The sequence below is a fragment of the Stegodyphus dumicola genome, chromosome X1 (genome assembly GCF_044657685.1).
Source record: "Stegodyphus dumicola isolate Sdum_Otavi_A_Nest chromosome X1, ASM4465768v1".
NCBI lineage: Eukaryota > Metazoa > Arthropoda > Arachnida > Araneae > Eresidae > Stegodyphus > Stegodyphus dumicola.
In genome coordinates, this window is record NC_140780.1 from 261705153 (window position 1) to 261722349 (window position 17197).

Consider the following 17197-nt stretch of genomic DNA (forward strand, 5'->3'; position numbering starts at 1 on the left):
AGTTTACAGTTAAGCATTTTTTATAGTTCTTACGTGTTATCCCGTCGATCATGAAACTGTCGAAAACCAATGCGATTTAGTGCCAGTTATGGATAAAGGTATGCGAAAACATGTTCATCCATTAATCATGTGTGCATGTGTAACATGGTTAACCTATGTGGTTATCTCAACGTTACACACGGGCTATGGTGAAAACCATGAAAACACCCCCTGCACCCAGCCCGTTCGCCGGAATTCGAGCCCCGATACCGAGCTAACCGAGCTACCAGTATTCAGAAACTTTAGCACTCAGCAGCTTGTGTGCCCACTATTGAGCATGAGTAAAGAGGTAAGCTAAAATGCTCGAATGTAGGAAGCAAAAATTGGCATGCTTTTAATGGAAGTACTTTCCTCCCATTGTATTCCTTCCGTTCGGTTTTTCAAGATATTTTTGCGTTCCATAAATGAAATAAATTATCTATTGAAGTGCAGTCTTTCCTACGAGCTTTAGTACTCAAAGTCAGATGCTTTTGCAGTTTCATTTGAAGCAAGAAGGGAGCTGTGTTTCCAAGAAAAGTTATTTTTAAGCTCAGTTACAGATATCTGTAGAATCTCCACGGAAGCCTTCTTATTTACCGAAAGAGTGGCCTCTACGATTTCTTTACAATTAACTACTCATGATGAAATCTCCAACAAAATAAATCTAAAAACTACATAAACATGTTTTTTGTTGTAACACTCATAGTGATATGAGAGAATTATTTTTATTGCAGGATAAGAAAGACTCTCAGTAGCATCTTTAATCAAACAGCCATCTTTAATCAAACAGTCTAACTCTCATCAAAAAAGCATTTATTTAAATTTTAGAGGAGCAACAAAATTTTAAGACGTTTCAAGTGAGGCGCAAAACGTGAAACCAAACGGCGCACTGCTTCAAAATCGCTGTGTTGTTGAAAACAAGGCTTAGCTTACGAGGTTATCATGTTTTAGCTGATAATAGTAGTGAAAGTCTCAATGTTAATAACTAACTAGTTGACAAATCTGCAAATTGCAATTTTTTACACACACACACACACACACACACACACAAAAAAAAAAAAAAAAAAAGAAAAAAGAAAGAAAAGAAACAAAGAAACAGAGACCAAGATGCGTTTTTCTTTCAGTTATACATACGATCGAACTTTAAAAAAATTCTTTATGCAAGTGTGGAAACGGAAATCTAAAATGCTTTAATGAAACAAATTCTGATACAAATGTGTTAAAATCAGAAGAGTTAATAACTAGATAACATTTCACAATATTTCTGTGAAATTGTTCCTCGAGAACATAAACTGAGCCCAAATACATTACCTGTTTGATAACTGGAAGTTTTATTCCAGTAAATTAATTTTTATCCAAATCACTTACAAATATTCTGAAATGTCATAAATATTGGCCCATAGAAAATCCAGAGTAGATTAAGAAATTACAAGCTTAATATTTGAATAGTCATTTCAACTGCATGAAGTTACGCGGTCATTTCTAGAGTATAATATTGAACAATTAGTCTTGTGAGAATACCTCTTAATGGAGGCATTCGTCTAGAAAGCAAATGCTAATTATCCTATTGCATGACGTAAACTCAGTCGAAATCTCGTTTCAAGCTTGTAGTAATAAGGTTCTTCTCATTATTTCTTTCAGTAAATGCCACAAACTCTGAAATTAAAGTACTCTACTACACCCGCCAAATTCGCTATAATTATAGGTATCATTACCAAGTTACGTGAAATTGCTCGAAAAGAAACAGTGTGAGGTAATTAGAACGACAGCAAATGCAGATTTCAAAGCTATGGAAATTGAGTGTAAAAATCTCGCAAGTGCGTATGACAGGAAATATGCTGTTCTTTGAAAATGAATTAGCACTACACTTTTACCAGAAGTACAGAGTTTTATACCATGATTCTTTAAATAATCATGCAGTGGTCTTTCGTTTTGCCTTCATGAAATCAAAACATGAGGTATTCAAAACATTCAAAACATTCAAAACATGAGGTAAAATACCTGCTCTTAAAACATTACAAAAGGCACATGTGTCTATTACGGAATAGTAACAAGCTATGAATATGGCCATATACTTCGAAATATGACTTTCGACTTTTCCGTGGAATCAGGTTTTTTTATTCTTCTTCTAAAATTTCATCCACCAACGGCCGAGCGGTGAAGTCGTTGAATATTGTACAAATGGTTTCGATTACAGGCGAACGCGCTGGATGTATGGACTCTTTTGTGGTTTTCCCAAAGTATAACAAGGATACATGCCAGTTTCTCTTAGAAAGTCCTCCGCGAAGGCATAACTCTCCTTAGGCAGATATCCCTTGTGTGCTCTTGCTTTCCGAGAAATGTTCAGAGTTTTTCTTTAAAGCATATGTTTGCTCCTTTAACAAGAGGATCCCCATCCGTTTTCTCTAAATACATAGAATTTTCCTTTAAAGCCAACGCCAATTTAAGAGTGTGCTTTGCTTTAATATAAAATTTAATTTGGAATGTTAGTTTTTTCACCCTGTTGTTAAAAAATGGTTTCATAGTTAGTCAATTATTTCTAAAATTTTCGAACAGATTTTAACAAAAGTCTGGTATAGATATTGATTAAAATAACACAAGAAATAGGATATTGATGATACCATACGCTAGTTACGGGGAATACTCATGTGCGTGTAAGTCTTCAGCGCAGAAAGATCTAAAACAGAGGTTGTAAAATAGAACAGAAATTAAGGTTACTAGAGGTCTGATCCTCTCTAACTGTCATGCAGTTATCACAAATATGACTTCATACTGGAAATGAGGCAGTTTATGGGTCCCTGGTGCAATTACTTCCACCCCTAAAGAAACACAGCTTTCGGGCTGTGGTGGGTTCTGAGATGAAAAAGGCGAGTTGCTATTACTCTCCCAAGAGCATCTAAGACATGCTCTGTACGATTTAGGCCTGGAAATCTGGCTGACCAATCCATTCGGTTGAGGACAAATCAGCATTGCTGCAGGCCCAGGACACATTGCAACAGGTTCCCCTAATCTGCTCCATTTTTAATTAAGAGTCACGTTGTGGGAGCTGTATGATTGTTACAGAGGACAATTTTTGTTCAATCTTACCAACTATATTTTAGACCTTTCTTGCGGCGTTGATCCTTACGCAGAATCATGCGTATGTGTGTACCATGACTGTTGTACAGTGTTTCTTTTTTATGATATGTGCACAGCAAATTCCAGTAAAATTTCCCCATAAGTTCCGAAGATTACGGACCAAATGTAAAAAGTCTTTCAATGCTGAACTCAGTGTATATAATTACCATTAGTTCATTTTTTCAACAAGTGGCAAGACAGTAACTTAAATTCTTTATAGATGATCACGCTTACTTAAGTATTATAAGTGATTTTTTTTTATTTACTTCAGTAAAATTATTTAATTAATTTTTATTGTCACTTTAAAAAATAGTAATAATATTTTAGTACTTACTTTTCTTTATTTGAATAGTATTTTTTCATCTGCTAAAGATGAAATTATTTTGAAATATATTTTGCTAATGGAGAATATTCCTCCTATAGAGGATTGTTTAGACTATACGAAAGCATACTGTGGCTATCTGCCTGGAGGAGAGATGCTCCTCATGTAAAGAGAAGTTCGCATAAATACGTCAGTGATTTTCTTTAAATTTCAGTTTTGAATTATACAAGACTAGTATAAATTTTCGCTGAGTCACCGAATCAGGACTCTAATGACAATTAAATGTGACGTTATTCAATGCATGACAACATGTATCAGTTTCGTTTGCTTTTAAATGAAAACTGCATCTATACATTAAAAGAGAAAGCCAAGTATGTTTTTTTTTTTCTGTATGTACCTTCGTACATACTAATAATAGAGCATAACACTAAAACTAATAACAAAGCATAACACTAATACTTAACAACACGAACATAATACTATTATTTACACAAATTTGATCGTACAACCACTTACCAATTACTTTTACAACGAAACTTGTGCTGACGGAACCTAAACCATTTTGTGCAACGCATGTATAATTTCCAGTATCAGAAGCTTGCAGATTCTGCAAGTTGAGAATCCAGTGGCCTCCTCTACTGTTTGACGGCAGGTTTGAATCTGGTAAAGGTTTCCCGTTTTTCAACCATGATATTTGTGGGCGAGGATCTCCTTTGGCAATGCATTTGAGATGAACAGATGATCCAACTAACCTTTGCACTACAGAGTTTGTGAACTTGGAAACTTGAGTAAACCGTGGTTTGCCTAAAAGAAAACAGATATGAATAAACTTTTAAGGTTTACATTAATTAACATAATATTTCTTATGTTGAAATATGTCCTTCACTTCTACTGTTTCTTCTTCTCTACTATGTAAATGAGACGAGTTTTAACTCACATGCTTAAATTTCACGAAGTAAATATTCGAGAAATTTTTATGCTATGAATTGTTCTTGCAAATAAAAATGAATGAATTTCTCGGAAATCAGCTTCTTTATATGATAAACAAAAAGCATGAAAATTAAAAATATTGCTGAAATTAGTAGCTTTTACGGTTAATATACCCTTTATGTAGAATACATTTTCATATTTGTGCATATCATGCTCGTTTATAAATTCTTAAAAATTTCATGCAAATATTCACATTAAAAATGGTTTAAAATGAATATTGTAACCACTCTTATGAACTCTAGCAACTAGAGTAGGGTGCCCTCGGGTGAGCAGCCAGAGAAAGACTTCAGGAATGAACCTATTAGGTTGGACCAGACTCCTGCTCTTCAAAATCTTAAAATTTCATGTTATGTTCCTGTGTAACTTAAACCTTCGAATAAATTATTGTTACACGATAAAGGACTCATTTATGATACGATCCAACACAACACCCCTTATAAGTGACGCCCAATGTTAATGTTTAAGAATTTTCGCTTGACCTTCGCTCGTAATTTTCTCTTTCAGAACCAAAAGTGGAATCCGCACCCGCTGGATACTCGCAATACCTCCCCGAATTCCTTTAGATAAATTTTTTTTTGTAATGTCTGTACTCATGGACAGAATAAAGAACTGTTTTTTCCCAAAAAGGATTGTAAAATGGATTCAATAGGGATTTTTTTTTTCGTAACGTCTGTACGTGCGTATGTATATATCTCGAAATAGCTTAAAAGGAAGAGTCGTAGAACAATGAAATTTTGCATATGGGACTGCTATAATATCGACATATGCCCCTCATTGTTTATTGTGGTCGACAATACCAAACGAAATTTTAAAAGTCCTTACCCGGCTTCTATTTTCGCAATTATTGGTCGCAGTTATATACTTTCAGTTACAGAAGTGTTTCCGATGACGAAAATATTTATACTTTGGTATTGTCTTCCAGATTCTATACTTCTATTTGGGAAAGTTTTATATTCGTTGTGAAAAATTAAAATTAGAAAAAGTTTCACTCTTATATGACAAAAGTTGAGCAGGATATTCAATTTCAAAGTTTGCAGTTTTGATGTCATTTTCAACTTGCCTTGAGAGCCTTAATGCTAGAATAATTGGGGAAATAAATTTAAATTAAAGGCAATAAAAATGTGCATAATAGGCTGTACAAGTCTACATCAGATTTTTTTCTGATGTAGATTTACAAGCATGTCTACATCAGATTTTTTTCTTAATAAGATACACGCATACAACAATGAATGAACTTAAAGGGGGATGAAAAGCTCAAAAATTAATGAGCGAATAATTTTCTTATTGAGTGAATTTTCAGAATTTTAATTTTATACTTTTCATGTTTGTATTTTATAGAATTTGAAAAGCAACATTTAATGAATCTAAAGTTAATCAATAATTAAGAATTTTAACTCAAGTTCACTCTTTCAGCTTAGTGTTCGAAAGAGCACTTTTCCTCCAAATACCTGAAAAATTGGACGAAGGTGCGTAAACTGGAAAGGAATTGTCGCATTCTTCCGTACCTGCTTCTCGTGTTGTAAAGGCTAGTAAACAGAGATATCCTTAATTTGAATCCCAGTGAGTCCACAATTGATATTTCATGTCTCAAGTTTAATTAAAATTTTAAGAATTAAAGTAAATGATTTAAATTAAAGTAAATTAATATAATTAAATTAAATTAAAGTAATTAAAGTTTTAATTAAAGAGTTAAAGTAATTAAAGCTCGTAAATTAAAGCACAATTGAGTCTTGTGTCTCTTCCAAAGCGCCATTTAAGGGGGGAAATGTAAAGGAATTATGACATTCCCTGGCCTGCTTTCTTGATGTAAGATCCAGGTTCTCAGCTGCACGTGGAAGATCCAGGGTTTGAATCTCAGAGAAAACATACTTGATTTTAGTTTTTTACTGTTTAAAAAACCATAATAATCTTGCGCAATTTGTTTCAATAATTTTATTTTGAATCTTCTAATGTTTTTTTTTTTTTTTTTTTTTTTTTTTTTTTTTGCTGACTGAGAATTTTGGAATTTTTCCGAAATATTCCTTTGGAGATTGGGAAAATTTTAGAGAAACGGTTATAGACTACAAAATAAAATAATAATAATACGTAATTGCTTTTTTACAAGCTCTTTAACAACTACATTGATAGTGAAAAGTAGTGATCATTAGGTTTCTCCATGAAAGGGAAAATCAAGGAATGTAAGAACTGCGGCCTTCCGACAGAAAGTATTATATTTGAGCAGTTTTTTTCCAAATAACCTTATTTATTTGTGCAGTCTGGTAAGTACTGAATCACAAATACTTACTGATGAACATATTGGGCCAAGGTAATTGGTTAATAATTCGCAGCTGCGAATATTTTAAATTTCAAAGCGGAATTATTGAACTTCAAATAGTAAATACATTGTTAACTGCAAATTTGGCGTTTGTTCCCATCCAGATTTAGAATGCCGTTCATTAGTCATCCTTCCTTTTAGACAGACAAGTTTTTTTATGTTTAATTAATCGATCCAAGAGCAATTTGAATTAAAAATTAAATGATTTCAGCTTAAATCTAAATTAATGAAATAAGTTTTTAAAATAAATTAAATTATTCGAAACAACTGTAGATGGTAATCTAATTGGAAAAGAAACACGTCACTATAGAATTTAAGATAAGGTAAAACCAACTGATACTAAGAAAGCTATCTATAAAGCTGCTTTAATCGGTGAACTGGATTTCCTTGAAGTTTTTTATAGTTACGAAAATTTATCGTTTTTAGATTTTCACAGCGCTTTCAAAATTGTAATATCTTAGCTTTTCCGGTTTTTTTTAAAATTATTTTCGTCGAAAGGTGGAGCTTTGTTAGTTGATTTTCATATAAAATGGTTGTCGTTTCTCTCACCTTAATGAAAATATTTTGCTCATGAAGAAGAAGGAACTGTGTCTGATGATTCTTGAAATCGGTGGAGTTTAATTCAAAATATACCCAACAAAGGGTGCTTTTTTACTTAATTGTAAATAGATGGAAGTTATTGTGATTGATAAGTTTTAAGCAATGGTACTTGAAAATGAATATCTTACTGAACATTATTGATAGAAAAATTTAATGCTAAATAAATAAATATTTTCTGTTAAAGCGGCATTGCCCTTTTAGCTTTCTGTTTAAACATTTGGAAAGTAAAAGAAAGAGTATAACAGAATAAATTCAATATTTTAAATATTTTTTTATCAAAAAAAAAAAAAAAAAAAAAAGAAACCGCGTTGTCGATTAACTGTAAATTTGCTTGCTGTTTCATTCGTTGTTGAATAGAAATCTTTTACTCCGCCATTAAAATCGTAAAGTTCAACTCGACTTGATTAAAACTCACGAAAACCCTTAAAGGATCATTATCCTGATGTTTATAAATGTCCAGCTGTTACAAGCGAAAGGGTGGAAAATGACATCAAAGCCATTAATGGCTTTGATTCTGCCTAAGCCATTAAAAGGCTATTACCCAGCAATTCAAAGCTATTTTATTGCGAATTTTGTTTGACCTTGTCTATGATGCTTTGCCTCTCTCTCGTCTCTTCTTCTATGCACACAGGTATGACGACAATAGTATTTTAGCATAAAATGAGTTCTCTACTGATGCGTAAGAATAAATTTTGGCTACTAAATTACATTCTTCATGCAACTAAAAGCGCGTTATTTTAGCCTTTATTTTTAAAATGTGGTATGGTGTTTAAAATGAAAACCAGGAAATCAATCTGTGTTAGTTTAGAGCTGCGTAGTTACGCGAAATGACAATAAAACTAGTCATTTGAACATCGGTTATATTCCAGTCGTATGTTTTAATAGTTATATTCAATTACGAACTGAATTAAATAGATCCTGGTAATTGAATAGTGAAAGAAGAAGTTATAATATTTTTAGTTGTTTCCTTCATTTTGTTTTAATAAATTTATTATTTAAAAGACAATTTATTAATTTAAAACGCATTGTTGCGAATAGTGTATATATGCAAATAATTTCAGTGAAATTATATGTAAAATAATAGTATCTCACGTATAATGTAACAAAAAAATGCCTCACAAAAGTGAAGCTCTACCAGAAAATAAGGTTACAGGTGAAGCCAATTTAACAGTGAGGTAAAATTTTATTTCATGAAATCTGCGAGATAGCGTCAAGCCAGCGATAGATTTGGCCAGTAATTATTGTCGCTAAATTTGGCGAGACATCGCCAAACTTATAAAACCATTTCGCGACATTTTGTTCGGTCCCCTGTAAAACTGCAACTGGTCTAATTCCTGTGTAACTCGAATTGTATCCGACCTTAAATGTAACTGTAATCCTATGCGTCTTCCAGTACTCTCAAGAAATGGAGATACTGAAGCTATGTCATATTAAGAAGAGCTGTACGAATACTTTTGTGGTTGTGGAAAGTTCTAGAACTATAGTGTTTCTTTTGTGAAAATTAATTTTGTCAATCTATCATAGGTTCTGTGTGCATTCAATCCAGAACAAACTAGTACGCACGCAGCAATTACCGGTGTGAGAAGTGAGACTGAATGCCAGTGACAAGAGCAATTTATGAGCAATTAAGATGGTTGGTGAGAGCCTTTCCTACATTCCAAGATAAGATGGAAGGGGCCGTCAAGTCCGTTAAAGAGGAGATGAAAGCCGACCAATAAAAGGTGGAAGACGCCGCCAAATTAGTTAAAGAAGACTGAAGCAGGTCAAGAGGAAAGGAAAAGGGAAATTACCTCCGTAATAGAAAACAAATTAAAGGATACAGAAGGCAGCATAGACAGGATTGAAAATTGTTGGAGGAATCGAAGAAAGAGTTTCTGCTGTCGAACAACAAATAAAAAAAAAGAGTTTCTACTCTCAAACAACAAATCGATAACAGAGTTTCTGTTGTCGCTAAAAAAGTTGAAAAGGAAATTTTATAGCGACACCAAGAATCAATTTTGACGGTTGAAATTTCTATCCATCTTTTCTCGACTCTCTCTAAAATTATCCACTTATGATGAAAAGGCCTCCCGGTAAGTGTACAGTACTCAATTCTCTATATTGACAAATTGAATTGCATGGGAATGGTGTTCAATGTAACGTTTTAATAGTTTAAAATATAACTACTATGTGATATTGTGATATTGTACGAATATTTGCGAGGAAACATTTCAGCCTTTTGTCTTATTTCTTGTGATAAGAATACATTTTACTAAATTTCATCAGACTTGTGCATTCAATCTATTACGAAACCGTACGCACGCAATACCTTTTGGTGTCAGGAGTGGGGTAATTTCAATGCCAGTCACAAGAGCGATGGAGCAGCAGTTAATACAGCTGATAGCAGCCTTTGCTGCATTTAAAGAAGAAATGAAAGTAAAGTCCTCACACAGTCTTAAACAGCTGAACGAAGTCGTAGTTCGAGTCACTAAATCATCAAATTTTACGCCTACTAAAGTCGTTCTTTACGACAGGCTAGTCCAATGCTTTGGCCATAGCATGTAGTCCCCATAGCGTACATAATGTAAATATTACACCAATACATGGGTCTATTTGTATATAAATTTGAAGATTCGTGCATTTATTCATGTATTTAGTATTTTATTTGTTGTATTGTCTTTATTGAATTTATGAGTTTAGTATTGCATTGATTTTCCTTAGCTGTAAGTATGGCTTCCTGACAAGAGATCGTACTGCCCGGGACGTGCAATCCTTGGAAAGGGGAGTAATGTTACGAATTTTGTGTCTCTCTCTATATATATAAGTTTTAATGAAATTATATGTAACATTGTAGTATCTCATGTATAATAGAATGTTAAATTCCTCAAGAAAGCGAAGCCTCGCCGAAAAAGTAAGATTACTGGGGCACGTCCATTTAACTTTGAGGTAAATGGATATCTGGCCAAATTTGCATGATAGCGCCAAGCTGTCCTGGTTTTGGCGACCAATTTTGTTACCAAATTTGGTGAGGAATCACGAAAAATCTCTAAACTTGGCGACCGTTTGGCGACACTTGTGTCTGGTCCTTGAATAACTGTAACAGATGCAACTGGTCTGTGTAATTGGAACTGTAGCCGCCATTATACGTAACTGTAATGTTATCATATATGCCTTCTAGTAGCTTCAAGAAATGGAAAGTACTAGAAATTTCTCGGCTCTCATTGGAAGCTATACAAGGACAGAGAGAGCATCATTTCTCAGTTTTTATTTCAGTGTTGACTTCGTTGTGCTGAAAGATCTCCGTGCGAACTTTGCTCGTAAGATGCCTTTGCATAGCATTGTGTTTAAAGTTCTTAATAGCTTGAAGTGGTAATTACTAATTACTGTGTTATAATGAGAAGGGGCTGCACGAGTATTCTGTGGAAATTTGCATAACTGTGAAGTGTTTCTTCTGTGAAAATAAAACTTATCAGGCTGCCATTGGTTCTCTGTGCATTCAATCCAACACGAACCCGTACGCACACAGCAATATATTTCTTAAATTATTTGTGTTTAGGTTTTTCTGTAACATTGTTTCATTTGCAGATGCTTTGAAGAAACACAAAAAAGCGTTATGATAAGATACCATTCTTAACGTTTCTTTTAATAGCAACAAATCTGTTCTAAACAGTTGTACTGAGTAGCTGCCATAGCACTTACAACTTCATTCGTTGTTTAAACTCAAACTAATGTTACATTCTGGCAAAGGCTGACGACAGAAATAGAAGGTATAGAAAAGTGTTAAGTTAATTTCTAAGCAGCTGAGTTATCCGAATGAGTATGACATCTTATTCGGATGACTTTTATTGTTTAATGTCTATCTTATATATATATATATATATGTTACGGTGAAACACTGAAATCTGGAGAATGTTGACTTTCACCGGTGAATGTCAACATTCACATAGTCTCTTGGTGTATGTCCGAAATATTTTCCAAATACTCTTATTTCTGACTTACACCGGTCAATGTCGACATTCACCATGTACTAATGGTGAATGTTGAACATATAAGAATATTATATTTCCTTCTCCGTAATTCATTCGAGAAAAAAGGCACTTGAGACTCAGAATAAGAACTTAAAACACACAGTACATTCAAAATGAGAAAGGAAAATAATAGAAGTTATAAGCTTACCAAATTATGTGATTCAAATCTTATTTATTGCAACAACTTAAACTATTATGACACTTTGAATTGCACAAGAGGCCCTTGCTTTGACAACTGCATTTATTTGTGGAACACTTCCTTTTGGAATGGCAGCGTGTACATATACTCCTCTCTTTTCGACCTACAGCAGAGCATATCTGTGATTGTCGACCGGTGAGGGTCCGAATGTACAAGAATGTAGATAAATATTCGATCTTTCACCGACGTATTTGGTGAATGTTGACATTCTCCGGTGAAAGTCGACATTCTCCAATTTCGGTCTTTCTCGGTAACATATATATAAGGAAGAATCTATCTCTTTGTGTGTGTATGTCTTTCGTTCGTGCCGCGCCTAAGCTAATAGACAGGGCTACGAAATTTGCTACATAGGTGCACCTAGCCAGTGCACCTCGAAGCGATTTTTTCATTTTTATTTTATGTTTTTTGATGAAATCGCGTCAAATCAATAATTCTCTCTCATTATATCAGCAACAATGTCACGCAGCTATTTAACTGGTTCTTTTGGATACTGGACGTTTATCGACAGAAGGCAACGGGGAGTTGGTTGATTCATTTATTAGGATAATTAATATTTGTATTAAGGGCTATTGCTTATTTCATTGTAGTTTTTTTATATGTAAAACATTTTTATTGAAATTTTTTTTAATAAAGCTGTTCTGCAGAGTAAATTCTGTGAAGTTTTTAAATTTAATATTTGGAATTTTTCCGTTACAATTAATAGCCAGACTGGCCGTGTAGCGGCTAGTAATGAAATAAAGGTAACCATAAAAATTCCCGTATACTTAATGTTTTTCAAAATCGATTTACAGTTTTACTTTTCCGTACATTGACTTCAGACTTCAGCATTTCTGTAGACAATTAGTAATTAGAATTTGTATCACGATTTATTTTTCTAGATAATTTATTAAGTTTTTCCTGACACCATTCTTGGCGTATGGATTGGAGTTCAAGGTTCTCACCTAATCATCTTGTGAAGCAATTTGTTAGGCTTCCCGATTATTTGCACAAAATAGCTTGGTAACACGTTTTAAATCGCCAACTATTTGGATAGATATATTTTTATTGACAAAAAAACCCCCTCACATATTCTTAAGGATTTTTTCGATTGAAACGGTTTACTTGTTTACAAAAACGATGTCGAGTTCTTTCGACCATTCAGTAGTGCCTTTTGCACATTAATTTGAAGTGAGGGCTTTATAAGGTTTGCTTTAATATATATGCTAATTTTTATGTTATTTCCTTTCTATACTTTCTGTTTGTTTCATCAGCCTTCACCAGAAGGCGAAAGTAGTTCATGTTAAAACAGCGAGTGAAGTCACCGCTCAGCATAGCTCTTTAGAAAAGAAGAGCGTCGGACCCAACCAAACTGTGGATTAGAGGGTAAATTTTACATATGTTAGAAAGTAGAGCTGGAATCCCCGTTAACATTAGCCGAGTTATTTATCTGAAGGTTAAATTTTGTATTTTATTGCTTTAAATACTTGCATTCCTGAAACTGCGCAAGATATAGTTTCAATTAATATTTTTAATGCATTTTTACCTCTTGCTTGTGTTGCTGAAATTCACTTAGATTTCTGTTTTATTGTGTAAAGACGACAATTTGTCAGAACAAGGGAAGGTTAAATGAGTATAATTAAATAACTAATTAAGTTTAAACTTAAGGGTATCTCACGTAAATTACATTATCGTCCTTTTCAGTAAAGTGACCGAATTCAACATTTAATGATATAAAATGTGGAACTAAAAGGCTTTTCGCTTTGTCGTTAGGTGGCTGGGAAATGACAACTTCGAAGAAGACAGACGTGGCATTTAACTTTAAATGTTAATGTGGAATGGATTTTTTCATTGTTTGGAATTTTTTATATGTCTCTAGTATAAAATCTTTATCTTGCTGGTAATTTACTGTTGGTGGAGCCTGGAAACGTAAAATATATTTCGTAGTTAAAAATGATAATTGTTCGATCCGTAAAAACTATATCTTTTGAAACTCGAAAGAGATTCTTTCCAGCAGCTTACAGGTGACTTACAGAACCTTCGTAACTTTTGAAATTCAGTGAATGCTCTCTTAATTCCACATATGAAATGTCAAATTTCTTTTGCATCTTTACATGGTTTTCCCACTCTTTTTTTTAGAATTTTTATTCAGCTTGTCAGAAACTGAACATCTGCTCCTTTGTTTCATCTCGAATATCCTCGCATTCATTTGTAATACCTATAACTGATATCAGCAGTTTCTGTTGTGGTACCTAAAAGCTCTGCTAAAAAATAGGGGAACTGAATCCTTTTAGAGAACGATACGGTCTCCCTGTAAGAAAACACTTGCGAAAAGACGAGAATATTTAAATTTAATTGCATGCATATAACCTCGGATTTCTGAAATTAAAACAAAAATGAATAAATTTTAAGCAAATTAAATATACGGAAATTTATATTATCTTATTAATTTACCTATAGATGTTATTTTGCATTTTATGTAGATTTTATTTACGTATTTTATGTATTTTTTTATTTATATAGAGAAATAATGAATAGCGAAATGCATAACACGATGAATTTCTTTGAGATTACTATGACAATTCTTAGAGTTGAGGTTGACGTTTCTATTAATGTATTTTAAGTTATGATTTGGAACCTAATTAGTTCTTTTAATGCGCTATGCGTGATGCATTAGAAGAGCAGAATGAAGATGAGCATTATTAATAACAACGTGAAACAAGGTAGAGTCTGAATGCAAACACTTAGATCAAAGCAGTTGCCTTGGATGCATAATTAGCTTTGAGTTGAATCAAGGCCTTTCCATTAATGTTAGAAATTTAAGTAACGTATTTTGCCATCATTCCTTTTTCTTCAATTTGAAAGTTTATTCTTTAATCTTTGAATTTAATGCGCTGATCTTAAATAGCAAAGAAAGTTGTCATTAAGTTATTGGAAAAATTAAAATATGCACTTATAATAGACTGAAAGTTTTCATTTAAATAATTTGCTATTTTAGAATTAAAAAATTAAAGCTGTGCTACATTGTCAGGAAAATCTACTAATTTGTGAAGATGTGGAAGTAAGGAAGATAGAATTATGGAAGTCTTATTACATTGGGAGGAAAACCTAGTCGCTTGTGAAGATGACAAAACAAAGAAGGTAGCTAAGCTGTTAAGACATATGGGGTAATCAGATATGAAAAGCTCTTGTATTCTTATAAAGACACTTGATAAAGTAGTAATTTTACCTTTTGGTTCTGGATGGCCTTCATCTTCTAGTCTTGGGTTTTCTTCAAACATACGACCAGACTCTATGATAAAACTTTGTTCATCGTCAGAGGGTTCGGATCGAAAAGCATCTGGCGATCCTAAAGAAAAGAGCCTGGGCATAATAGCATTGCTTTGTATAAGAAAGGAATAAACTTTATGAAAAGAGAAACCGGTATTGCTGGGGAATTGTCAGCCCACTAGCACACAAGTCAGCCAGTGTTCGTCTGTTCGGGATCTACCAGCGGTCGAATTAGCTAAATGCAAGTTCAAATCCTGGTAAACGGACTGGCTGCATAGGCGTTTTCGTGAATTTCTTAGACAAATATCTCTTAGGTGCTTTGTCATAATCAAATAAACCAAACAAATTGTTTTTTTTTTTTGGATACCTTCCAGAGAATGTCCCAGGAATGTCGCACCTTTACGAAGCTAAACTTGATTCTTTAAGTTGAAAAAAGCAAATTTCGTAAAGATTGGCTGCTGGCACCCTTATACAGCACTGTTTCAGTTTGCTTTCAGTTTGCTATTTTGGCAAATAGGACAAATAAAAATCTTCTTGCATACGAGTGCCAGCACTGTTATGAATGTCGAAGATAAAAATTATCTTCATGAAAGACGCTGGGAACGTTAAGCCGGAGCAACAAGTAGGAAGTTTTCGGAGTTCGCGAACATTAGCTGACTTGCATAAGGGTATCAGCGCTATAATGAAATGAAATTAAAATATTTTCTTTATTTAATGACGTTTTCTATCTGAGAATATAAGCATCAAACTATGCTATCATATGATAATACAGTAAAATCTTCAGCTCGCTTAACCCTCTTTACTAAGAGGAAAGATGCAATAAAGAAAGTTCAACTTGGCCACTATTTGTGCCCTCTTCTTTTGTTTCCGGCAAGAATAATGTGCTTAAATAATAAAAAGAAGGTTGAAAAGGTGTTAAGCATAACATACGAATTACTAAAGCATCTAGTTTATTATGATAAATGGAGGAAGTGAGACGAAAATCAATAGGCTAATACTCTGTTCTGTGACAAATTAAGATCTAATTTATTCACAGACGAAGCTTGTTATGTTGGGAATAACTAATCATCATTTGTCAGAAAAATAAACTATTGCATAACTGACGTGGCTAAAATATCGTACAACATATCTTCCTGTCTTTTAGCAAGAAAGTTTGGATAATTATCTGTACAAAGACGAAGTACGAATGTAAGATTTTGCGGGGTGCTGTCTATCTACGGTTTCCTACTTTCTCGTGATCGATAATATACATTTATATAGAGATTTCCTGTACTTAGGAATGTTTCTAGAAAGTGAAGATAGTTATTTCTGTGCCACGATTAAAAATCTTATCAGGTTTCAAACCCAATGAGCGTCTATGAGTACATTTGAGAGATAGATGGTAAGTGATCTATATTTCGCAAGAGATCAGATTGTAAGAGTGAAAATTTCTTTCTCAAAAGATATATTTAATTTTATTCAAAACTTACAACAAGGTTTTACTACTTACATCAAAGAAACTATAACTCTTTCTGTGCTATCGAATATGTATTCTGATAATTCCTTCTTTTCAGCCCTACTTTGGATTATATGTAATTAATACATTTAATTTCGCAGTTAGTTTGCTTCTTATTATTCATTTTGGTATTTAATAGTCATTTTAATAATGATATTTAATACTAGTATTCTTCATTCTGATAATTATATCAGTTGTTTTTAGCTTTCGAAGATCTCTGAAAGCAACAAGCTTATAGTTGATGAGAAGAGCAGAACACATGTTTCTTAAATAAATAACAGAAACCCTATGTTAAAAAAATAAAGGTATCAATATTTACAGACAGAAATATGAAGCTATTTTATGGTGGAAAAAGCAATAAAAGTTCTCGTTATTTTGATTAAACAGTTCGTAATTTATAACAGTTTGTTCAAAAATACTACATTATTATGAGTTTGTATTTTTTAAAATTAAAATGTACGCAATATCTCTAAATACATGCAATATAATACGTATTTTAAAATTCGAAAAAGAGTTCTTATGCGAAGCTGCTCACATTAATCTGTGAAGTGGGAGGGAGGTCTATGGTTACAATGTCTCATTTAAGAGTAACGAAACAAAAAGAGTTGGCAACCGATGTTCTAATATAACGGCTGACAGGGTGTGACCCAGTCTTTTAGGATTATTAATAATTTTTTAACTCAGAAGTATCCGTCATGTAAAAGTAATGAAAATCCTAATGTAAATATTTTTCCTGTATTCTTTCACTTTAATTTTAAAACTAGCATTATATTTACTTCAGTAAAATAGGCTTGGCTTCTGCTTTCGCATCGGAAGCTACTTCTTTCTTGCGATATTAAATTGTCTGAAATAACCAACTTGTCGTCACCCAGACGGTATAGTGTTTAGG

At 33.2% G+C, this 17197-nt stretch overlaps 1 protein-coding gene across 1 annotated transcript in view; it reads right to left on the bottom strand.

Annotated features, from left to right (window-relative positions):
- Positions 1-2361: 2361 nt before the first annotated feature.
- Positions 2362-17197, bottom strand: part of LOC146993489 (fibroblast growth factor receptor-like 1) — a 42157-nt gene continuing 27321 nt past the window's right edge. The window contains exons 3-5 of the mRNA XM_085808269.1: positions 14773-14892; positions 3974-4261; positions 2362-2477 (exon numbers count right to left, since the gene is read on the bottom strand). Coding sequence (XP_085664395.1) covers positions 2362-2477; positions 3974-4261; positions 14773-14892 — 524 coding nt within the window. The remainder of the gene's footprint in view (positions 2478-3973; positions 4262-14772; positions 14893-17197) is intronic.